The sequence below is a fragment of the Oryza sativa genome, chromosome 10 (assembly GCF_034140825.1).
Source record: "Oryza sativa Japonica Group chromosome 10, ASM3414082v1".
Classification (NCBI taxonomy): Eukaryota; Viridiplantae; Streptophyta; class Magnoliopsida; order Poales; family Poaceae; genus Oryza; species Oryza sativa.
This window is the reverse complement of record NC_089044.1, coordinates 15,387,104-15,412,676: the sequence shown is the minus strand read 5'-3', so window position 1 is coordinate 15,412,676 and position 25,573 is coordinate 15,387,104. Positions and strand designations below refer to the sequence as shown.

Here is a 25,573-nt window from a genome sequence, read left to right as displayed (position 1 = left end):
GCCTCGTCCGCGACCGCCGGTCCGCCGCCACTACTCTTAGATCCGGGAGCGGCCTCGCCTCCGCCCGTCCGCGCCCGCCGCCACCTCTCCTTCGCTTGCGCCGCCGAGCTCCTCCGCCCCCACGCTCACCGTTCGCTGCATCCCTGCCGCTAGAAGCCAGACGGCACTAACGGTCAGTACAAATTTGTCCTGTCCATCCCATCCCATCTCAATCCCTTCTACCAAACAAAAAAACCATAACCATCGTATACCATAAACTAAATAGACAACTGTAACCATCCTATCCCACAAAATAGGATAGGTCTAACACATCCCACTTCGTGTCCAAACCAAATACACGCTAACTTTATTGTGCATATGTCAGTTCATAGGGTGAGTGTACGTTCGATGTAAGCATATGATTTTATACCGTGTTTTTTTAAAGAAATATCTTTCTTTGCATTCAGACCAAATTAAAAAAAAAGTACTTCCTCCATAAAAAACACACTTTTGGGTTCTTAAAAAAACACACGCAAATCCATAAAGTGCTATTTTTTTGGTTATTTTCCTCCACTGTATACGAGTTATGTCATATTCAAATACAGAAATGTCTTTTAACGGAGAGAGTAAATTTTACAACACTGTATACGGAGTAGTAGTACACTACTACCAGTAGACTACACACGTGCTGTGTACAACTGGGCTTTCAACCAGCAGCGTGACCCAAAAGCTGCCAAACTGGGCCGACCTCGATGATGAGTTGTCACCCTCAAATTGGGCCACCTGTCCACCACCCGGCCCATCCACCTGCCCCCATCTGTCCCACCCAACCCCCCTCCCCCCCTCTCTCCACTCTCCAGAAGCTTCTCCGCGGCCAGTGGCGACGCTACCCTACGCGGCGTCTAGAACCTTCCACACCTCTCCCGACGCCTCTCGACGTACGGCGAGGGTATTTTTATCTCTCCGACCACCCTCCGCCCTCGCTCTTCTTCCCCCCGCACACGAAGAATTTCTCGCTTCGTTTCATCCCCACCATTTTTTTTTTGTTTGACCTCGAAAGGGAAAGCAGAAGAAGAAAAAAATATCCCAAAATATCCCCGAAATTCCACCACCTGTAGCAGCAGCGATCGCGTGTGTTCTTGGTTCCAATTCGTCGCCTGATACTCCGATTCGAGTTCTTGATCAAAGTTGCTGGGGTTAATTTGGGTTCTTGGTTGTGAAAGGCGGGAGGGGGGGTCATGGACCCGGCGGCGGCGGGCATTGTGAAGGAGGAGATGCTGGAGTCGCAGCAGCAGCAGCGGCAGGAGGATGGCGGGGCGGCGCCGCGGCCGATGGAGGGGCTGCACGAGGTTGGGCCGCCGCCGTTCCTGACGAAGACGTACGACCTGGTGGAGGACCCGGCCACCGACGGCGTCGTGTCGTGGAGCCGCGCGGGCAACAGCTTCGTCGTCTGGGACCCGCACGTCTTCGCCGACCTCCTCCTCCCGCGCCTCTTCAAGCACAACAACTTCTCCAGCTTCGTCCGGCAGCTCAACACCTACGTGAGCACCCCTAATCCTAATCCTAATCCCTTTCCTTGTGGAGATAGTACTAGCTGTTCTTTTAATTTTATTCCTCCTGAACCGGAAAAAAATACCTGTCTGATGATGTAGATTCGTAAGTAATCTTGGGTAGCACTGTAGTTGTTGTTTACTGAAGTAGTGCTTACCGTTTAGTGTCATTGTGATTTGTGTGGCAATGGTATGCGCATTCTGATGATTGTAAATTACAGATTTCTGATAGTTGTTTACACTGTTTAGGATTTGCGTCATTGTGATTTGTGACATTCTCTGCACACTCTGCAAAAGCTTTGCTTGTCTTGAGAGATGTTGAAGCAGAGTCTTCTAGTGTTTGATCCTCTTTGTAGTCATGTTTAGGTGCTAGTTTTTTTTTCTTTTGCCATAACGGTACAAGTATATTTGCTACTAGGTATATATGTGTTGATCCAACTTGGAATGCTACTAAAGCATTTGTGCTTAGTAGTGTAAAAGAACATTTCAAAGAACCATGAATTAGATTGTGAAGGGTTGGTTTGGTTTGTGGCCTAAATAGGCCTTACCAAATTTTGTCAGTGCCAAAATTTGGCTAGTTTTGTCATGACTAATTTTGGTAAAGCAAAGTTGTGTTTGGATTGAAGCCAAAATAGCCTAAGTTCACTATTGAAATGGCCTATTTTCTTAGGCATGCCAAAATATGGCTTCAAACCAAATAGATAGTAAACACTATTAAATTACCAAATATTGGTAAGCCTAATTTAGGCCTCGAACCAAACCAGCCCGAAAAGTTAACATTAAGAAAATGTTGTGTGAAAAGTGAAATAGAGAACCAAATTGAAGCGTCGGGAAGCAGTGGTATCAACTATTTAGTTGTTAGGTGATAGTTGCACTGAGCTTGGTATACATAAATAAATGTATTGAAATGTTACAGAAACTTCTTACTACAGAGTTTGTGGAAGAGCAGTTTCAGAGCAGACTAGGGCTTTATTTGCTACTACCTCCGTTTCATATTATAAGACTTTCTAGCATTGCCCACATTCATATATATGTTATATCGTCACATTCATTAACATCTATATGAATGTGGGCAATGCTAGAAAGTCATATAATCTGAAACGGAGGAAGTACTGTTTAGTGTTTAAAATCACTTCGCTGCCACAGGCTAACTGACTTAGGTCTTTGGCAGATTTAGTTTTCAGGACAGCCTATAAAATAAAATTTGATAATGTCCATCCTGATTTTTTGATACTCATCAACCAAGTTTTGCAATCTTCAATCCTACTTCTGAAATATTGAATTTGTGTGATGCATGTATAAATGGCACCTTTAGCATGCTTATATTCTTAAAACAATGCATGCTCCAATGAGCTTCATCTCACGTTGAGGTTAGGGGATTCTGGGAGATTAATTCTCCCGCGCAAGTGTATCATCCTGACATGATTTCTCAAACTTCTTATTGTTGCTAGATGGAACAAGATACTGGATGAAGTACAAGAACCAGATTGTTTTTGTTCTAGAAGACTCAACTGATCACCTTCAAATGATATAATATACTGATGGTCATTCTTTCACTAAAAAGCTACAGTCTAAAATCTAGAGCAGTTATCCTAATCTTTCACGTTGGCATGTGCATCTGGCCTTACAATGGTGATGTTTGTCTCATTAAAATCTACAGGGCTTCAGAAAGGTCGATCCTGATAGGTGGGAGTTTGCAAATGAGGGTTTTCTCAGGGGCCAAAGGCATCTCCTGAAAACGATAAAGAGAAGGAAGCCCCCGTCCAATGCACCTCCGTCACAACAACAGTCCCTCACATCTTGTCTGGAAGTTGGTGAGTTTGGATTCGAGGAAGAAATTGACAGGCTGAAGCGTGATAAGAACATCTTGATCACAGAGGTAGTAAAGCTAAGGCAGGAGCAGCAGGCCACTAAAGATCATGTGAAAGCCATGGAAGATAGGCTACGAGCCGCTGAGCAGAAACAGGTCCAGATGATGGGGTTCTTGGCAAGAGCAATGCGCAACCCAGAGTTCTTCCAGCAGTTGGCACAGCAGAAAGAGAAGAGGAAGGAGCTTGAGGATGCCATCTCGAAGAAAAGAAGGCGGCCTATAGACAATGTTCCATTCTATGACCCTGGGGAAACAAGTCAGACTGAGCAACTTGATTCGCCGTATTTGTTTGATTCAGGTGTGCTTAATGAGTTAAGTGAACCTGGAATCCCTGAGCTGGAGAATCTCGCAGTGAACATTCAGGATCTGGGGAAGGGTAAAGTAGATGAAGAGAGGCAGAATCAAACTAATGGTCAGGCAGAGCTCGGAGATGACTTCTGGGCAGAGCTGTTGGTTGAAGATTTCACAGGCAAGGAGGAGCAGTCAGAGTTGGATGGCAAAATTGACGGCATCGACGAACTGGCTCAACAGTTGGGGTATCTGAGCTCTACTAGTCCAAAATAGAGTTGATTTTGTGATTGTTCATCCAACAACTACTGCTGCTTCAGTGCTTTTGAAGATCATCTTGAACAAACTGGTATATTTCACATTCAACGGTGCAAATCTGATAAAACTGCTCATATATTGATATTTTGTTTAAATTACATTATCTCGCTTATATCTGCAGGAATGTTGGCTGTGTACATCCGTTTGGATGTAGAGGCCGGTTTAATCCATTATCTAAAAAAAATCTGCAGGAATGTGGATTAGAGTAGTGATTGGATCTTTGCCATCGGGGCTGAATATTGATAATGCCGATTTTTCATTCCATTTTTTCGAATATATGTTTCTCCATTTCAGCCCTGCTACTTGCTTCTGAATTGCTCTGTTGCTTGTTAAACAGATCCAATTGACTAGTGGAAATATGACCAACTACGGAAGGTGTTCATGGTGTTTCCCAGACTATGGACGCCACTGTCTAGAAGCTGTATAAACAGTCTGTAAGTAATACTTTCTTAATTGCCATTTTATCATGCCACAGCAATTCAGATAAAATCAAATTATAGCAAATTAGCAATGTTGGGATTCTTTCATGCAGGTTTGCCCTGACAGAGCTCCATGATCTGTAATATGGTGGCTGCCTCCAACCTGATTAGCAAAGGATCCTAAAGAACTCAATGACTATGGAAGTAGACAGCTGATGTATATAATCCAGTGACCATTAGCTGGTATCAGTAGCTCTCTGTGGAAGCAGTTTACTGCTTGTAGAACCAGTTGGGTGAAGTTCTTGTAGGCTATGCCAGTGCATTTGTATGGGTCCTTGGCCTGTTATTGGCATCTGGCTCTATGTTGCCTCAGTGTCTAAGTATGGTCCCTGCTATCCCATCTAGTTTAGGTCTCCATGTGGTCATCCATGATGTATCCTTGAACATCTATGCTGTTCAAATAAAGATGGAATTTTGCTTAGTTCTTAGTTCTTACCTGTTGTTGAGTCTTGAGAAGTTTGATGCTTCTGGTTAGTGGTTACTGAAGATTGAACCTGTTAATTGGCTGAAAGCTCTTGTGAGCTCCTGTATCTGTCACAAATCCTGCAGTTTCGGCAGCATTCGATCCATTTACACACAGAATGTTGGTGATTTCTTGCTTGCCGAAGGATGTTGTTGATTAGGACCAATGCTTTTGTAGCCTTCTGTGATGCCACAAGTTGCTTTCTTGGTATTTGGAAGCATGTCACTATCTGCGCAACTGAATGGTTCAAGACTTCAAGTTATTTAGTGGATGGATTTGTTCAAGTGTTTAGTGTTGCTGAACTCTTTGAATCCATGTGACTAGTTTGGGAAAGCAAATGTTTAGCAGGAATGAGCCACTGCATAATCTCACTGATACATTCAGACAGGCAAGGGTCATGGAGCCTTGTCTGTTTATACAAGGGAAAACACACACTGATCTTGTATACTAATTAATGAGGGCATAAGTAACATGCTTAAGATTAGCAGGTTTGTTTTGCCTTTTACTTTATCTGGCACCCAATTGAAGTACAACAGATGGATGAACCTGACAGATACAATGAAATGAATGGAGCTGAACTAGTCAATTGTTGGAACAGAGAGCAGTCAATTGTTGAAACAGGGAAAAGGCATCAGATACAACTGTTACCTATGGTGGTGGATGGATGGATAAACATCTGCACACTTAACACTTTGCAAGGTTAGTAGCTTTCAACAACACAGAGAACACATTAGAAAAAAAAGGTTGAACAAAAATAGACAGTGCTTAGTAGAACAAACTGAATGAGATCCAAACCCAACCAACCAGCTCAAGAAGAGCCCACAAAGCCAAAGGGAATTAAGGGGCAAGGGACCAAAAAAAAATTCTCATCAGTGGGGCTAGAGCTAACACTCTCTTCCCTGCACTTTAGCCAGCCATTGGGCCGGAAAAGCAAAGGATGGAATAAGAAAAGGAGATACACACAAAAGAAGGAAAAGATCAAAGCAGCAAGCAAGGAATTAAGATCACAAAAACCAATAAAAAAATTGCAACCAAAAGAGCATCAGAAAGATGGAGAAAGAAACCCTTAATTAAGTGTTGATCAGAGATCAAGCCTGCAGAGAAGAAAGGAAGGACAGCAAAGAAGTAGTAGAGACAAAGAATGGATGGAATGTCTGATCTGACTTTTTAAGTCCTTCACAGGCTTTCTAAACAAAATATGCTCCTACTACCTGCAAGTTAACGGAAAGTAGTCTTTAAACATCAATCACAAGGTGTATGTAAAACTCTGAGAATTTCTTTTTTTTTTTTTGCTGATAAACATCAGAGGAGCCAGTGGAGGAAAAGATCAAGATTAAAAGAAGAGGAGGGTCAATGAGTGGGTGTACTGTTACTTTTGCTTTCTTTGTAGAGGGGGGATCCCTTATGTGTGCATGCTCTCTGCATCTTTTTTTCTCTACTTTTCTTTCTAGTCATTGCTATAATTCCTTCCCTTGGCCTTCAGTGAATTCAGTGAAATAGTGCAGGTGCAACCCAATTAAAGCTTCTGATGAGATTAGCAGAAGGGGTGAGTAGAAATAGCATGCACACTGCTAGCTTTGAATATGGTTGAATTCCATTTATACTTATAGATAGAATTCTGCACCAACCAGTTCATTCCAAAAGCGCAAAGTTAAAAAAGAAAGAAAACCATATATTCAGATCATAATGATCTTAGTTAATTTCTTTTATCTTTACATAGCATATGCATATATCTCACTTTTCTCACCTTTGAAGATAAGATCAGAAAGGAAAGCGAGAAAACCAGTGCCTACAGAACACATATGTTGAGAGAAGTTTAGGGATGAAATTAGCTCGAGTATATTGGGCAATGCTTAAGCTAATTAACTAGCCGGCCAAAACAACAGACCGGCACTAACTGAGCATATCACATTAATTAGCAACTCTCTTTTAGCAGTCTGACAAAAATGCAACTAGCTAGCTAGCACTGCAGATATATATTTTTTACTTGCTCTAATCCTCTAAATATGAGACAAGCTGGTATAACTAATGAGTGACATCTAGCTAGCACTCTAGATAACATTACTCATTGTGAATATGACAAGGAAACATAAACCAAAGTTGATGCTGCAGTCAGTCATGCATGGAGTACATATTGCAGTGTCCTGCCAGTTGTCACCACATGTTTTTTTTACATGTATATATCCAATCCAGCTAAGTGATGATCAAGGCCTAATTTCCCATAAGCACAGTGAAAATTTGGGAAATATAATTTTTTTCTCAGAGAAGATGTCCCCTCTCGTTTCTTACATATTGCTTATAGTTATTATTTATTCTTAAAAAAATGACAAGATAGATTAATATGAAATATATATTACTCTACAAACATGCAACATCAAATCCTCCTTTTACAAATTGTAACGAAAGAAAAAAAAACACTACTCCCTCCGTCCTATTTTAAGTATAATTGTGGATTTTTTATCCAATGTTTGATCCTCCGTCTTATCTGAAATTTTTTATAATTAATATTTTTATTGTTATTAGATGATAAAACATGAATAATACTTTATGCGTGATTTATTTTTTTATAAGTTTTTCAAGTAAGACGGACAGTCAAACGGTCTACATAAAAACCGTACAACTACACTTAAAATAAGATGGATGGAGTAACAAGTATGCACACAATCACAGTCATATTTATTACTAAGCAGCAGTAAGCTAATAAGTATGATGGAACTGATCAATGCCTGATCCATCGATATGCATGCGTGATGTGCTGCAAGTGAGAGAGAATTAAAAGGCGAGATGAAACTAAAGGGGAGGGAGAGAGAGAGAGAAGAAAAAAAGAAAGAAAGAAGAAGAGGGCACGGCTGCATGGCGTAGCTAGCTTTCTTCCTGGCCCAGATCGAGCGAGCGCGATATGATTGCATCATCGATCGAGCTCAGCTCAGCTCATCTCACCTCGCCTCGCCTTCTTATTCTGGCTCATCTGCAAGCTGCAGCTGCAGCAACTGCAACCTGCAGAAGGCGAGGCGCCCTGACGCCTTTTCCCGCGATCTGATCTTGCCTCCCACCCTTCTCCTCCCACTTCTTCTCATCCACCCACTGTAGCCTCGAGACCACACGTAGAGTTTTAGCTAGCCATGTTGCTGTCTGATCTCTCGTCTGATCAGGAGGCCACTGGGTCCAACTCCCATGGAGGAGGAGGAGGAGATCGTATGGTGGTGGGTAGCCATGGCGCCGCCCATGTCGTGCTCAGCAATTTGTTTCTGCCACCGGCGGCGGCGGCGGCGGCGACGATGCTGCTGCCTGCTGCTCCGGTGATGGTGCGGCCGGCGGCGATGGCGGCGGCGCAGGAGCCGAGAGCCAAGAAGAAGAGGAGCCTCCCCGGCAACCCAGGTGAGCGAGAAACTGCCTAGCTCTTCTTCTTCTTCTTCTTGCTTGATCGATCTCATCTCAATTCTGCTGTCTCGCCATGGTGTTGGATCGATCAGACCCGGAGGCGGAGGTGATCGCGCTGTCGCCGCGGGCGCTGGTGGCGACGAACCGCTTCGTCTGCGAGGTCTGCAACAAGGGGTTCCAGCGCGACCAGAACCTGCAGCTCCACCGCCGCGGCCACAACCTCCCCTGGAAGCTCCGCCACCGCGCCGCCGCTGTCTCCGCCGTGACGACAGCGGCGCCGGCGCCGAGGAAGAGGGTGTACGTGTGCCCGGAGCCGACGTGCGTGCACCACGACCCGGCTCGGGCGCTGGGCGACCTGACCGGGATCAAGAAGCACTTCTCGCGGAAGCACGGGGAGAAGCGGTGGCGGTGCGAGCGGTGCGGGAAGAGGTACGCCGTGCACTCCGACTGGAAGGCGCACGTCAAGAACTGCGGCACCCGCGAGTACCGCTGCGACTGCGGCATCCTCTTCTCCAGGTCCGGCCACCCCCACGCTCGCCGTTAAACACACACCTTTGATTACTATTTATTACTACTCCCTCCATGCTCTAATACAACGGATTTTGACATTTTACTTGCACTATTTAACTATTCGTCTTATTTAAATTTTTTTGGAATTATTATTTATTTTATTTGTGACTTACTTTATTATTCAAAATCTTTAAACACAACTTCTCGTTTTTTATATTTGCACAAATTTTTTTTAATAAGACGAGTGGTCAAAACTACAAATAAAATATCAAAATCTCTTATATTAGAGGAGAGCGAGTAGCTCTTAATTAAACTTCTTTGCATATGCTATTGCATTAAAAAAGAACATCTCTGAAAAAAAAAACATGGATGGACACTGATCAACTACCAACTGTTAATTCATCACTACTTCGAGAGGTTTTGAGTATTTTGGCAGTATAATACCTTGATATATATCTTCCAATTTCGAAGCTAGTGTTCTTCTTCCTGTTCTTGCTCTTGTTTCCTAGCTAGCCCAGGCTTTCTGAACTTTTAGTCCGAAGTTAAGCATATACTCTCACTGGATCTGGTGTTTTATGTGAATTTCATCTGAAAATTCTGCATTTGCAAACGGGCTTTTTGAAGGTTTCAATATGTGCTTGTTATTAATCTCTAATGCATACATGGTGCTTATCATGTACGTCACACACACACACACACACACACACACACACACACACATATATATATAATCATACTCGAAAGTTTTATATTTCAAATATGTTTTTGAAAACCTGCAAATCCTGCATGCAGCTAGCTAGCTAGTCCGGGGCCTTTTTCAATGGTTGGGCATGCATGTGGCCATGAGATCTCCATCAGAATTTCAAAGCCATCTTCATCATCATATCTGCATTTGCAGGAGGCATTGATGGAAACACTTCATTTATAGATAATTTGCTGCTGCAGTAGGATCGCTTTCTTGCTCCCTTTTCTTGCCACAGTTCCTGCATTAGCAATTGAAATTTAAGGAGGCAGTTTCAAGGAGCAGATATAGATATATATTGGCTTATAGTTAGCTATAGCTAGCAGCTGGGGGACCCCAAGATACACAATAATTATGTACACTAAGTTTACACATGTAATTAATTATCTATGCAACACTACCAAAAATATTGATCTCAAGAAGTTAATTAATTAAACAGACACTAAAAATCTCTAACATTTACCCTGCTTGTAGCTCTAACTAGCATGTAAATCCATGAACCTGAACATCCAATGATCACACACGCGCACAAACCTTGGAAAAGAAACTAAGCTAATCATACGGCAAGGAGACCTTTCTTCACCAAAGTTAAATGCAACTTTACATGCATGCATGCGTTCATCACTGATCATGTGCACATCATCACTACTGTTACCCTACAAAATTTGGGAAATCAAACATAAATAATCACTAAAAAACTCTTTCATCTGATCAATCCACAGTCGTCCTTAATTAAATTAACAGTTGACAAAAATACAATAATTCCAATTAATTGTTCATGCCTGCAGGAAGGACAGCCTGCTGACACACAGGGCCTTCTGCGATGCCCTAGCTGAAGAGAGTGCAAGGCTTCTTGCTGCTGCAAACAACAGCAGCAGCATCACTACTACCACCTGCAACAACAGCAACATCAGCAGCAACAACAACAACAACAACATTAACAGCATTAGCAATAGCAATAATCTTCTGATCACCAGCAGCAGCAGCTCACCACCACTGTTCCTGCCATTCTCCACCACTCCTGCTGAAAACCCTAACCCTAATCAGCTCCTGTTCCTGCAACAACACCAAGCAGCTCACCACCAGCTGCTTCTTCCTCAGTTCCAGCAGCCACCCTCCTCGCCGCCGGCCTACTTCGATCACCTCGCATTCGGCGGCGGCGGCGGCGTCATCACCGGCAGCAGCTGCAACGACGACAATAGCTCGATCGCCGGCGATGTCATGGTGGCTGCAGGTGGTGACAGTGTCAGCTTCGGGCTTACCTCGGAAGGCTCCGTGACCATGCACGCCGGCGACGTCGGACGGCGCCGGCTCACTAGGGACTTCCTCGGCGTCGATCACGACGCCGGCGAGGTCGACGAGCTCGAGCTTGATGAGCTGCCGGCTGATCTGTCCACCACCGCCGCCGCCTGCCAGGGTTGCAACTTCGCCGCCGCCACCACCGCCGCCTGCTGCGCCACCGACTTCACCACCGGCAGCAGGCAGTACCTCGGCCGGCTGCCGCCGGTGAACGAGACGTGGAGCCACAACTTCTAAGCTAGCCATGAAGATCAAGCCATAATGCAAATTACCAAACTCTTAAAAAGCAGAAAATCGAAACTAGTGCCAATGCCACATCGATCGCATGTGTCATCGATCCTCCATGTTGTTGATTTCTTGATCTTGATTTTTAAAATTTCGTCTTAATTTCACTTAGGTGTTATTCTAACTTTTGCGACTCTGGATGCCAAGAAGCTTCATCCATGCAATGGATGAACCGATCAAATTTATGTTAATTGTTTTTTGTGCATTTGTTGAGATGGTGATGGCACATTGACACCTGCAGAGATCAGCTGTTTCTTGTCACAGTGTTATTTTTTTGTGTAAACTAGATGTAGTACTCCAGTAGGCAGCAACTCAATGACCAGTGTTTTAATTCTCAACTACTACTCTATGCATGAAAACACTTTCATGCATGCACTGCATGCAAAAGTTATACTACTGATTGTTTAGCAAATTTACATGCATGGATTTGCATATTGCATGCATGAATGATGAGCAGTGCACATGTGCATATGATGCATGAATGCATGTATATATGGATAGTACATAGGACTTAGAGCTCTCGGCAGGGACCATCCATGGCGAGAGATATACATGTGCAATCCCTAGGTAGAGGAATTGATCAGCTAGCACATAGTTTGAGAATTAAAGATGGAGAAGAGAAGAATGAAAAGGACTTGTGAAAAATGTGTGCAAACTTCTTTATTGCCGTGCGTTGACACGCATCATGCTCATGTGCCCCCACACCCATCTCCTAGCTCCTCTACCCTTTTTGACTCCTAATCATTAATTAGTAAGTTCATCATTAGTATAAAAATGTCAAGTCGCCATCAGCGTACCTATGAACATACATATGGTTAGTTACATTGGTTAATTAATAAAAATATCAAATAAACCAAAATAAAGCTAGGATTTGATCGAGAGAAATTTTATGATACTTGAGAAGAGGTACCGATCGAGAGGCATCATATTTTTCTAGTAATCCCTCGATTTCTTATTGTTCTAGCTTTGTACTAATTAAGTTAAACATTTATATATTTGACCATGATTTTTTATATTTTGGTGTAGTTTAACAACATATGAATTATATATTGTGAAAGTATTCCTCATGGTGAATCTAATAACATAAATCTTATGGTGTTGAACTATATGAAATTGTAGAAAATACTTCATCCGTTTCATATTATAAGACTTTTTAGCATTGTCCACATTCATATATATGTTAATGAATTAGACATATATATGTGCCTAAATTTATTAACATCTATATGAATAGTTAAAGATATAAAATGTTTGACTGAAAAAAAGAAGGTACAGTATCCCAACTATTACGCTAAAAATCGTGTAACTCCTTAAGACCGAAAATCACTGTTTGATCAATGCAGCACACATTAATAACATTGTGATACTACAATAATGTAAAGACTTGATGCATATATATACATGCTACATACAACTACCATTTTGAACGGATCCAAATGCTTTTGAAAAAGAAGGGGCAGTAGGCATGCAAAAGATCAAAAGCCTAATGCTAGAATATTCTTGATGAGATGTGGATAAAGGATATAAAGTTTGCATGGGTGTGTACATATGGAATAAACCTAGGGATTATATCCCAACGCATGCACAGCAGGTTTTTGCATATACTTAACCCAGGCTTTTGAAGAAAAGCTATGTGCATGTGAGATATGCAGGGAATTAGTACACTGAGCATACCAATTGCCTCCCCTGGCCTCCTCCAAAAAGATCACTGCTCCTCTCTGCTCTTGGCTTTTCCTCTCCTTTGCTTTCTCTTCTTTATTCCCCTCTCTTTGCCTTTTGCAATCCAGGCATTAACAAAAAGCATAACCCTCTTTTACTTCCTGACAGTTTGCTTTGTGTTGCTGATTCTGATCAGCTAGTTAGGAAGGAAGCAAGTATCCGTTTCTGCATACAAATAGTAATTGAACCACTAGCTGTAGTGTTAGTACAATAATGCATCATGCAAGCAAATAAAATTAGTTTATGTATATGGAGATATCATTTCAGTGCTCAGTCCAAGAAATATTTGCCCCTGGCAAGCTAGAATGGAGTGACAAATGATGAGATGATCCACGTACAGGTAGCTTTCTTGGAAATGTATGGGCAGATGCAAAGTTTTCAGTGCTGTACCATGCTCAGGAAGATGTACACCGTACCTTGCTGCAGAGACATTGCAGATTTGCAGTAGCTGGATCAGGATTCAGAACAGTACTATGAGCATTAGCAACCAATCAATCATCGAATAATCATGCATGCACATAGTCATATACAGTCCACACTTATATATGCTGCATGATGTAATGCATACCTGCATTGCTTTCAATTGCATCAAGGTTTTTGGTCCAGGCATTGCATTGCATTGCAGCAGCAGAATTTGGGAGTGGTGGTGGTCCAAGAAAAGAACCAAAGGTTCCACCTGTGGAGGGCACATATGTTCTTGGTGGGCATCCCTGGCCTTGCACTCACCATCATCGCCATCGTCCCGCGGTCGACGCGCATTCCCCGATGCTCGAGGTGCGTGATGCATGGGCAGCGCAAGCCGAGAACAATGCCTCGAGATCCATTCAAAAAGAATTGGTCAGCTAGCTGCTCCCTTGGTTCCTCCTGAAAGGGACACCATGGCCACCGGTGCAGCCCTACTTAGGCAACTCTAATTGTCGTCTCTTGTTTGCTTGCTGCTGCACCTGCAAAGTTCAGCATAATTCATATGAGAATCTGCACTACAAAATGTTGTCGAAGATATGTATTATACTTTACAAACCTGGACATACTAAGATGTAGCAAACTGGGAGAAATTACCTTCAAATCCCATGATACTAGGAGTAGCACATGTTCTGGACCTGCAGCAAGAGGGAGTACTGCAAGGTTAAAGTTAAAAGCTGATGAGGAGTAAAATGTAGCACTTTGGCAGTGAAAAGGCAGTAAAATTTTGTGGCAGGACTAGACTAGTAAGGCTGAACATCCCATGTTTTCATGGGCTTCTCAGTTATCAGCAAGTAGCAACAACTTTAAATCAGTTGTGATAAAATCAAAAGAACTAAATGGAACTGCCAGAATCTGTAAAATTGATTGTGATTTAAGTGACACAACACTTATTGCTCTAGCTAGCAAAAAGAGAAATTTCAACCACTACAAAGCTGTATGCAGATGTTGTAACCTCTGCCACTCATAGTAGTATCATTTTCAATATATGATGGAAGAGAGATGATTTTAGTACTTCACTCATGCAGTGACATAAAAGTTAAGTGCACAGAAATGAGTTTAACATCAATATGACATATATTTTTTTGATAATGTAAAGCAATCACTACATTGCACACAGCAGTACAACACCAATAACATCTGTTGCCCAAAATACACAATCTTTTCTTGGGCATGGACAAACATAGTTTGTTCAAATTAAGCCTTGAATAAGTATCCAATGGGGCTAGAAAGAAATAAAACATAGCATAGCTAGAGTATATTTTAATTTGCATCTTAATATTTACAATGATTTTGGAGGTGGAGTGTTTGCAACCCTCCAAGAATAAGGCTCCAGTACTCCAATAAGTCTGGACCCAGCCACCTCGCCAGCAGGGACAGCAGCTGAGATTTCTTTCAGGTCTTCCTTGCTCAGCTTTACCTTTACAGCACCAATGTTATCATCAAGGTTCTTCACTTTTGTTGTGCCTAAATTCAAAGAGCAGTTTCTTAGATGGAATGCACCTTATATATGTATGAACAACACTAGAATATAATTCCTACATAAAGAACACATGAATTAACACTAAGAAGACATCATATTTAACTAGATTGCCCACTGTATCAGCTATGGAGTATTTTTTGTCATGCTATTTTAACAACATGAATATAATCTTATAAGGGAATCACATCAGTTGATAACAAGAACATATTCTAAATAAAGGGATGCTTTCAGCGAATCTGATCCTCAGGTCACAGTACTTCCTGAAGTGGAAAACAGATGCCAAGCTTGAACCAGTGAAAAGTTTATTTCAGAAGGAGCATGCTGCGCATGACATGGGGGGAAGAGAGGGGGGGGGGGGGCAGACAGACGACTCCGCTTTTAATATTTTGATGTATGAAAGAACACAATAACACCTAATTGCAATTTGGAGGTCAAGATGGATTGCGGCATTGAGCAGGAGATTATTCAAATTCACTCTCACACCCTACACATAAAGCACATATCAGGTAAAACCGCAATTTCGAAAGCCAACAGGCATGCCTAACTAGCTAGGTGTGTAAGACGTTTCTCATGCTAACTCACTCTTTTAGCACATGAACCATGCTTCTAAAATTTCAATATTACCGTTAAAATTCTTCAGCTCTTCTAATTTCTAAAAGAAAAAAAGGGAGCAGCTGAACAGAAACAGAGCAATTTACTCTGTTGCATATTCAGGTGGTGCAATAACCTAGCCTGTTCAACAAATAGAATAAAAGACAAACTAATCTTCATTTCCTAACTGCTAGACATGATAACACAAGCTTCATATGCATCTCTTCACCCCACTATATGATTCTGTCCTTTTTTCTAGAATGCAGTTCTAGCTTAATTAGGAGCTAGATTGAAGCATCTCCTATACAGTAGTCTAACTCTAATTTCATTAATTTTTACAGAGCATACTAGCTTTGCTTGTCATTTCATATGAAGTAGGGAAAATTTGAAGTAAAGCTCTGCCTCCCATGGTAGTCCATTCAGGAAGCAAGACACGGAACAAAAGAAAAAGAATTACACTGAATTAAGGGAAGTCCTAAATATACGCCAAGATATTCTCTTTTTGAATGAAATCAGTAGGAAATGATCATCCTGTATATAGGTAGGTCTTCCCCACACGAGATCATTTGATTTGGTATGTAAAGCCACACCACCACACAGGTTACGGCAAAAAACTGCCCAAGTATGGTACACAATCTTTCCAGCAAAATCTCCCAAGTCAAAAACATGTTTCTCAATGTGGTTAATTTGCTATAAATATTTGATTTGATTGAAATATTGAGTACTACTCCCTCCGTCCCATAATATAAGGGATTTTGGGTGGATGTGACATATCCTAGTATAATGAATCTAGACATACGGTCTGTCCAAATTTATTGTATTAGGATATGTCACATCCACCTAAAATCAATTATATTATGGGACGGAGGGAGTACTTAATGAAATGATACACAACTCTCTTGCAAATTCAAGAAAAAAAGAAATATTGAGTCCTAGAACTGAAGCTAGTTTCCAGAGGTGATTTTATGTACGAAACCATGTTCTAGAACAGGTAAAAGACCATGTTAAGCCTGACAGTATGGAGTATCCAAGACAGGAAAATACTTCTGACACTGACAGCGTACTAAATATGTTTAACACATTACCAGGGATTGGAACAACATCATCCCCTTGATGAAGAACCCAGGAGAGAGCAAGTTGAGCAGGGGAGCAGCCATACTTGGTGGCAAGCTCTTCAATTCGTGTGTAGAAAACTTTATTCTTCTCCAAGTTTTCCCCATTGTACCTTGGATGTCTAGTCTGTGAAGTAGCAAAGAAGATACTAAGTTATAGGATGTACTCAACTGCAGAATAGAAGACTATACCCAAACTTCCCTGTGTAGAAGAAGATTATAGTAGTGTGAATTTAATTTTACCAGCCAACTCTCAGATGGTATGCTCTGTACAGCAGCCCTGCCAGCAAAGAAGCCACGGCCAATTGGGCTATATGGAACAATTCCAATGCCAAGCTCCCTGAACACAAGTAATGCTTCGAATGAGTGGCACGGTGAAGCGATGTGGAGGTTCAATGAACAAGGAGTAAATGATGCACAAACTTGAATAGGAGCTAACAATATAACGGAAGAAAGAGCTCTATCTGAACATATCTAATAACTTCCCAGCAGAAACAATCACCCTATAATGCGTTGTTTGCACAAAACAATATTAAAAATGTCACAAACACACAAGCATTCCTTAAGATCGAATGGCATAATCAAAGGTTCCAGTTATAACTTGTAAGTGCTGTACTACTTTCAGAAACATGCAAGTACTTGTATTTCCTGCAACTAAAGTAGAGTAAAAATGCTGTAACAAGTATATGAAATTGAAAGTACATGAACCTGCACAGCGGGATTATTTCTTCCTCTATATCCCTGGTCCATAGAGACCACTCCATCTGCACTGCGGTGATTGGGTAAACTGCATGTGCTCGTCTAATGGTATCAGCACTGGCCTCAGATAAGCCAACAAATTTAACTTTACCTTCTTCCACCAACTTCTTTAGTTCTCCCATCTACATTTTCCCACTGATGAAGTCAGTCAAAGTTTAAGGGATTCAAGGTAAAGCACAAGGTCTGTAAAAGAAATGTTCTCATACACACAGTTTCCTCTATGGGTACTGACTGGTCAATGCGATGCTGATAGTACAGATCAATGTAGTCAACAGCAAGGCGCTCAAGGCTTGCTTCACAGCATGCACGCACATAATCCGGAGTGCCCTTCACAAGCATGCCATTGGCATCAAATCCTGCAATGCCGAACTTGGTGGCCACTTGTACCTTCTCACGAGGTAGTTGCTTCAGTGCCTGGTCAACAATATATCCGTGTTATTCGCCAGTTACTGAGAAAAAAAGCTTCAACTCACATATCAAGGAGGAATAAGATTGGTGATTTGGGACCAGGGAGTTTCCTTCACTATTACTGAAACCTATATAAATAAACTGTATGGTTATTGAGTGACTGGCTTGTTACGATGGACTGCTGCTCACACAAAGTTTGGGGCTCACTGATGACCATCTCAGAAATTGGTAATCAAAACATCACTAACTAGTCAATAAGGCATAATGGTAATCAGTACTACTTTCTGGGCTTTATCTGCACTAAAGCTAGGATCACGCGTCAATTAAAATAACCTATGTAGGCGCGTTCCACACTTGTCTGTTCTCTTTCTGCAGTATGCATGCACTGTTAAAACAGAGGTACCAAGTAATTTTGCGCAGAAAATCCTGATTCTAAGTACGAACTGCAACTAAATTCTATCATTTTTTATAGACAAGTCGATAGGGTAATAGGTTAATAAAGCAAATGTGGTACATTCTCTTGTATCAAGAAAGATAATACACCATCGCAAAACAAAAAGAGAAAGACAACATTTAGATGACTTTTTGTAGAACAGCTAAATAACATATTATACCATTTCATCTAGGTCCACATGTATGGTGACAAATAATGAGAATTCCACATAATCTAATGCATGTAATGCAAACCATGGACAAGAAACTGCAGAATGATATCATTATAAGTCCCAACACTGGAACTGCCCAAAACAAGTTCTTTAGATAAAAATAGAAGCATACCATCCTAATCATACTATAACATCACAAAAATCTCCTAACTCCTAAGAATGAGAATCTGAATCATGAGGCCTATAAATATTCTTGTCGATCAAATCCACATTTATAATCATCCACAAATAGTATGCCAACACAATGATCCCCTCCAACTCCACCGGCCACAAATTCCACACTAGACTCAACATCGCAGTCAGATAAAAAATACTCCCTCCGTTTCTAAATATTTGGCACCGTTGACTTTTTAGCACATCTCTAACCATTCGTCTTATTAAAAAACTTTTATGAAATATGTAAAACTATATATATACATAAAAGTATATTTAACAATAAATCAAATAATAGGAAAAGAATTAATAATTACTTAATTTTTTTAATAAGACGAATAGTCAAATATGTTTTAAAAAGTCAACGGCGTTAAATATTTAGAAACGGAGGGAGTAAATAAAGTAATTTTATTACCTTCCCCAGAAGGACTTCGTTGGTGTGCGGGCCGTAGGCATCGGAGGTGTCGAAGAAGGTGACGCCGGCCTCGAACGCTCGCCTGACGACGGCGACGCCGTCTTCCTCGGCGACCGGCGCATTGTAGACGCCGGTGAGGCCCATGCACCCGAACCCGAGCTTGGACACCTACATCGGGGATCGATCGATCGAGCCCGCCCCCATTAGCATCAAGAAAACCCACGAATCGCATCCAAAAAAAAAAAAACCCAGAAATCTGGAAACGAAATCGCTTCTTTTTGCCCAATTCCTCTCCAAAGATAAAACGCGCCTTTCCCCCCCAAAAAAACCGCCGAAATAAAAAGATTTGTGACGCATCCAGAAGGGATTCGGAGGCAGAGCTAGCTTGCAGGTGGTTTGCTTACCTCGAGGCCCTGGGTTCCCAGCTTCACTCTCGGGATCTGGACGTGCTCCATCGATTGATCTCCAAGCCTCCAAGAGAGCAGGAGTGGAACTGTCAACCCGTGGACTCTCTCTGACGAAGAACAAAGAGAGCTTTTTTTTTTTTTGAGACAGTAAAGAAAACATTTTTTTAGGGACACAATGAGAGAAACTGGTCAATGGCCCGCACAGGTGGCAGAAAGTTGGGCCTGAATATAACAAGGAATCGCAGGAAGGAATGAGTCATTTTACCTCCCTCAACTTTCGGTCGACTATATTATCTCTAAACCGCAATATCAGAAGTTTTGATCCCTAACGTATAAAATCGAGTTGAATTAAGTCTCACGACAGCATGGATGACTGATTTCGCTGATATATAGGGCCCATATGTAAGTGGGCTTCCACCTCTCATACCTATGCATCTCTTCCCTATCTCTCACCTTATCCCTCTCTTCCCTAGGAACTCGCCGGCGGAGGAGAGGGGCACAATTGGTGAGCTCATCCGCGGGAGGGAGGTGGTGGCGGTGGGTGGCTTGTCAAGACCCTGCTAGCGAAATGGACGAACAGAGTATGCAGCAATTTGGATCTTTCTAGGGTTCTAAACTAATGCAACTAAGCTACAGGTAATAATTGAGAATGTTGATTACTTTTTTTTTCTAGGGCCAATGGCCTCCATAAGTAGCTTACATCTCAAGGTTTACATCCAGCTGTAAAGATCATCTCAAAGCAAAGTAAACAGCATCAGAACAGCATCTGACGCGCGATTCTAGCTAAAAAGGCAAAAGAAGACAGCTACAGTGGTCCCAACTATTGCCACCCATCTGATCTCCCTCTGACTGCATCTCTGCCGTTGGATTTACTTAACTCTTCTGTTGAAACGTTTTCTTCTCTCCTGAACTCCTTCTCCACCCTGAAACTGAACTTCTCTGAATATTCAGTCTGAAACTCCATTTCTCCATCTAGACTCCTGACAATACTCTCTTCCAATAACAACCTTGTCCTCAAGGTTGAAAATTTGGAAATGCAGCCTGAATATAAGAAGCATCTTCCCAGGTTGCTTCAGCTGGGGTTAAGTTTTCCCAAAGGATCAACCATTGTGTCACTGGCTCATTGTGTCTAGGAATCATCCTTCTTTGTAACACAGCAGCAGGTTCAGTCTTAATCTGCCCATCAGGTCCGATTGCTGGCAGATTTGGCATTGGAATAGCTCTGGCTCCCAAGTGCTTCTTAAGTTGGCTCACATGAAACACAGGATGAATGCCTGCCCCATCTGGTAGCTGTAACTTATAAGCCACTGCACCCATTTTCTCTATCACCTTAAATGGACCATAATACTTTGATCTGAGTTTCAGTGACCCTCTAATTCCCATGGCAACTTGCCTATATGGCTGTAACTTCAAGTATACCATATCTCCTAGCTCCAACGTTCTTTCAGATCTGCCTTTATCAGCATAAAACTTTATCCTCCTTTGTGCTTCCCCTATACTGCTCTTCAACTTCTGCAAGATTAGAGCCTTATCTTCCAGTGTCACCCTGGCTTCTTCAGACATGTTGCAAGGAATGGCAAACTCAGTAATCTGTGGTGGAGGATATCCATACAAAGCTTGAAACGGTGTCATTTGAATGGAGGTGTGATAAGTTGTATTGTACCACCATTCGGCCAAAGCTAGCCAAGAAAACCATTTCTGGGGTTCCTGAAAAGTCATACTTCTTAGATATGATTCAAGGCACTGGTTTACTCTCTCTGTCTGCCCATCAGTCTGTGGGTGATGTGCAGTGCTAAATCGAAGTTTGACTTTCTGAGTTTTAAATATCTCTTGGAAGAAATTACTGGTAAAAACTCGGTCCCTGTCAGTGACTATGACCATAGGCATCCCATGAAGTTTGTGTATATTGTCCATAAATATTTGAACTACTTGCTCCACAGTATATGGATGAGATAAAGCCAAGAAGTGTGCATATTTTGTCAGCCTGTCCACCACTACTAGAATCACATCCTTCCCTTGAGATTTTGGCAAACCTTCTATGAAATCCATAGTGATATGGGTCCAAGCCATATCAGGTACCTCCAATGGATTGAGTAAACCAGGAATGTGTATGTGTTCTGCCTTGGTAATTTGACAAGTGGGACATTCTCTGATATAATGCTCGACTTGTTTCTTCAGTCCAGGCCAATAGAACAATTGTTTAATTCTATGGTATGTTGCCCTAATTCCAGAATGTCCCCCAAAATATGATGCATGATAAGCTTCCAGTAATAACATTCTGATTTCAGTGGTTTCCCCCACATATATCCTTCCTTTATACTTTAACAGCCCAGACTCCAATTTATAATGTCTCTCAGGGTCACCATCAGTTTCAATTAAACTCAAAATTTTGTGTGCAAATATATCCTCTTCATAACTCCTCTTGATGTCTTGAACCCACTCTGGTACAACAACTGTTATGGGTAAACACTGCTCTTCTTTCAAGTTTGGGCTCCTGGACAGCGCATCAGCCACCAGATTTTCCTTTCCAGACTTGTATTCTATCACATAATCAAACTCCATTAACTTCAGTAACAATTTGTGTTGAATGCCCTCAACCAATCTTTGACTCATCATGAACTTCAGACTCTGCTGGTCTGTCTTAATGATCAAACTTCCCCCTAAGATGTAGTGCCTCCATTTCTTTAAAGCTTCCAGAATTGCTATGGCTTCTTTCTCATATACAGACTGAGCAGCTGCTTTGGGACCTAATGCCTTACTAAAATAGGCCAGTGGTCTACCCTTCTGCATCAAAACAGCACCAATTCCTATCCCACAAGCATCAGTCTCAATCACAAAAGGTTGACTGAAATCAGGTAAAGCCAAAACTGGGCTATTGCACATTTTCTCTTTCAGCAATTCAAATGCTTCCTGCTGAGTATCACCCCATTTGAAGCCATCTTTCTTCAGCAAATCATGCAGGGGTCTGCAGATAACTCCATATCCCTTAATAAACCTTCTATAATACCCAGCCATACCCAAGAACTCTCTTACTTCAGTTACATTCTTGGGTGGTTTTCTGTTTTTAATATCACTTATCTTCTTAGGATCAGTTGACACTCCTTCTGATGAGATGATGTGTCCCAAATAGCTAACTCTGTCCAGTCCAAACTCACACTTTTTTAACCTCACCACCAATTGGTTTGCAGAAAGCGCTTGCATCACCAGTTTAATATGCTCCAGATGTTCAGATTGAGTTTTGCTATATATTAATATATCAGCAAAGAAAACCAATACAAACTTCCTAAGGAATGGTGCCAATACCTGATTCATTAGTGCTTGGAAAGTTGCTGGAGCATTAGTCAGACCAAATGGCATCACATTATATTCATAATGTCCCAGGTGTGTTCTAAAAGCTGTTTTTGGAATATCACCCTCTGCCATTCTTATTTGGTGATACCCAGATCGCAAATCCAACTTAGAAAAAACCTTAGCTCCATGTAATTCATCCAACAAGTCTTCTATTATAGGCATTGGGAATTTGTTCTTTATTGTCTGAGCATTCAATTGCCTGTAATCCACACACAATCTCCAGGACCCATCCTTCTTTCTAACCATGACAGCAGGAGAGACATAAGGACTATCACTGATTCTGATCTCTTGTGTTCTGAACAGCTCAGTTATAATATCTTCCATGGCCCCCTTTTGAAAGTGTGGTACCCGATATGGTCTGAGATTTGGTGGCTCAGACCCCACTTTCAGATTAATCACATGGTCACAACTCCTCCTGGGTGGCAATCCTTTAGGCTCCTTCAAAACTTTAGGAAAAGATTGCAAAACTATCTGTATATCTTTTGGAATCCCGACCTCCACATTACTTTGATCAGTAATAGCATTGATTTGAATCACACACCCCAAAGCTCCCTTCTTAATCATCTTTCCCATTTTCTTGTTACTAACCTGAAAGTATTTACCAGGTTTAGTGAAATCCTGAATTTCCAATTCCCTACCACCTTTGGTTATCTTCATCTCCCTTTTCCTGAGATCCAAAGTGATTGGACTGTATTTGAAAATCCAATCAGCCCCTAAGATAATGTCATATCTTTCCAAAGACAACAAGTTGAATGAATTGGTGAAGCTTTCCCCTTGTATCTCATACTCCATTCCTGGTACTATCAGCTCAGATTTTAATTCTCCTCCTCCTGCCACTATCACCTTCCTCATTTTAGTATTCTCCAAAGTACACTGACTTTTGATTGCAAACTTGCTATCCATGAAAGTAGTAGTACTCCCACTGTCAACCAATCCCACTGCTTTCTTCCCATTTACTTTGATCATAACTGAAAAGGTATCAGGTCTTGTGAGACCATAAACTGCACTTTGAGATATACTCATCAGTTCCTCCTGAACATTTTCAGTTTGTTCTGGCAATTTTTCTCCTTGCTTCTCTCCTTTTATTTCCTCCTCCTCTACAGAATCTTCCTCCACCTCAACTGACTCCTCATTTTCAACCAATAAGGCATGTATAGCCTGTTTAACCTTGCATTGGTGTCTAGGGAACCAAGGCTCTTTACAGAACCAGCATTTCTTCTCTTCCTTCTTATCCCCTTCCTGCCTCGGTTGCCCCTTGTTATACACATTCTTTCCTGTGTTACCCCCAGTCTGCAGTCTGTTTCTGTTGAAATTTGCTGCTGCTTTCCTAGAGTTTGCTGCCTTTTCATAGTTCTTAGCATACCAATATGACTCCAACAGTCCCTGGGGTTTCTGACCACACACATCATGTTTGATATCACCCCTCAGCCCACTAATGAAACAACTAGTAAAATATGGCTCCTGAAGATATGGATGGTCCCTCCTAACCAAATCCATATATTCCTCAAACTTATCGATGTATTGCTCCACTGTCATTCCATACTGCTTTACATTCTGGAATAACTCAACAGCTTCATGGGTATTGGCAGTAGAGAATCTGGTGCACACCATGGCACACCATTGTGGCCAAGTAATTACTTGCCAAGGCAGCCCTACACCTCTGAACCACTTAGCTGCTCTCCCATACAAATGTGCCACTGCCAAGTTTACCCATTGATCCACTGGGGTCCCAGTGATCTCAAAGAACTTTTCACACTGCTTCAGCCAATCTACAGGGTCTTCACCAGTAAAAAGAGATATCTCCAATCTGGGCCCCTTAATCACAGCCTCAGCATATTGATTCCCCTCTCTTGCTGCAGTACCAAACAGATGCATCTGCGGGTCAATGACATGTACCCCAGTATTCCACTGATTGACACCCCTATTCACCCCTCGATTCAGAGTAGGTCCAAACCCAAAATTGTTCTTTTCTCCAAAGAAATTCTCCCTTTGAGTAAACAGAGTCGATTCTGGCCTAGTATGCCCAAACCCCTGACCACCATTGTCTGAATTCCCCATCCTTCCTGTATGATTCTCACCCTGAGTAAACACTGTGGGTTCTGGATGAGTAGTTCCAAACCCCTGAACACCACTATTTCCCATCGGACACGACAGACTCCTTGTGGTCATGGGAGCAGTAGGCACAACCGTATTAGTTTCAATAGCAAATCGTACCTCTGGAGCTGCTGTCCTCGGAATTCCTCCAGTACTTGTTCCAGCTGCTTCAGTACTCGAACCCAACGTCCCCTTCGTGGCTGCTGTTTCAGTGACTACCTCTTCTCCACCTTCTACGACTGATTTCTGCTTGCAAAGCTCCAACAGCAACCCCTTGATTTCCTTGACCTCCCCCTTGAGAGATTTCAGATCAGCCACATCTTTCTTTAACAACGCCAGATTTGTCCTGAACTCATTCATCTCCTCCAAATCCACCAACGATTCGCTTGAGCGAGTCTTGGTCATCTTCTTCTGCAGGATCGGCTCGGAAACTAGTTCCTCCCCTTTAGATCCCAACAGAAACGCCGCCTATCCTTAGCTGCGAGCTCCGGAGATTTTACAGGAGCACACCCAAAGAGTGGCACCCCAACCCTTGCTCTAGCAACCAAGAACACCACCGCGCCTCCGGATTGATTCTGCCCTAGCTCAGGGATTTTACGATGGAATTCACCGCCGTCGTCCACCAACCCTCACCGGACAGAATCAAGAGCCAAGAATCGTAGATGCTCTGATACCTCTGTCAAGACCCTGCTAGCGAAATGGACGAACAGAGTATGCAGCAATTTGGATCTTTCTAGGGTTCTAAACTAATGCAACTAAGCTACAGGTAATAATTGAGGATGTTGATTAC

General features: G+C 42.1%; 2 protein-coding genes, 2 long non-coding RNA genes and 1 pseudogene across 5 annotated transcripts; 2 read left to right on the top strand and 3 right to left on the bottom strand.

Moving 5' to 3' along the window:
* The first annotated feature begins 859 nt into the window (after positions 1-859).
* LOC4348646 (heat stress transcription factor A-2c-like) lies at positions 860-4,905 on the top strand (annotated as a pseudogene). Its single transcript, NR_175793.1, has 5 exons — positions 860-1,520; positions 2,981-3,073; positions 3,190-4,036; positions 4,343-4,439; positions 4,538-4,905. The product of NR_175793.1 is annotated as a heat stress transcription factor A-2c-like (transcript).
* Positions 4,906-7,790: 2,885 nt separating this feature from the next.
* Positions 7,791-11,369, top strand: LOC4348644 (protein indeterminate-domain 12). Its single transcript, NM_001403972.1, has 3 exons — positions 7,791-8,325; positions 8,421-8,844; positions 10,369-11,369. The coding sequence occupies exons 1-3, from the start codon at positions 8,070-8,072 to the stop codon at positions 11,114-11,116; spliced, it is 1,428 nt and encodes a 475-aa protein (NP_001390901.1). The 5' UTR covers positions 7,791-8,069; the 3' UTR covers positions 11,117-11,369.
* On the bottom strand, positions 9,458-10,473 carry LOC112936697 (uncharacterized). Its single transcript, XR_010737250.1, has 2 exons — positions 10,363-10,473; positions 9,458-9,821 (listed from the first exon to the last, which is right to left on the bottom strand). It is a non-coding gene; the product is annotated as an uncharacterized lncRNA (long non-coding RNA).
* Positions 11,370-12,637: 1,268 nt separating the features above from the next.
* On the bottom strand, positions 12,638-13,983 carry LOC136353807 (uncharacterized). Its single transcript, XR_010737249.1, has 4 exons — positions 13,905-13,983; positions 13,452-13,827; positions 13,300-13,331; positions 12,638-13,048 (listed from the first exon to the last, which is right to left on the bottom strand). It is a non-coding gene; the product is annotated as an uncharacterized lncRNA (long non-coding RNA).
* Positions 13,984-14,403: 420 nt separating this feature from the next.
* Positions 14,404-19,484, bottom strand: LOC4348643 (perakine reductase). The gene is made up of 7 exons (NM_001403971.1): positions 19,336-19,484; positions 18,932-19,099; positions 17,501-17,704; positions 17,240-17,412; positions 16,775-16,871; positions 16,505-16,658; positions 14,404-14,812 (listed from the first exon to the last, which is right to left on the bottom strand). Exons 1-7 carry the CDS (start codon positions 19,384-19,386, stop codon positions 14,628-14,630), a joined length of 1,032 nt encoding a protein of 343 aa, NP_001390900.1. The 5' UTR covers positions 19,387-19,484; the 3' UTR covers positions 14,404-14,627.
* Between the last annotated feature and the right edge of the window lie 6,089 nt (positions 19,485-25,573).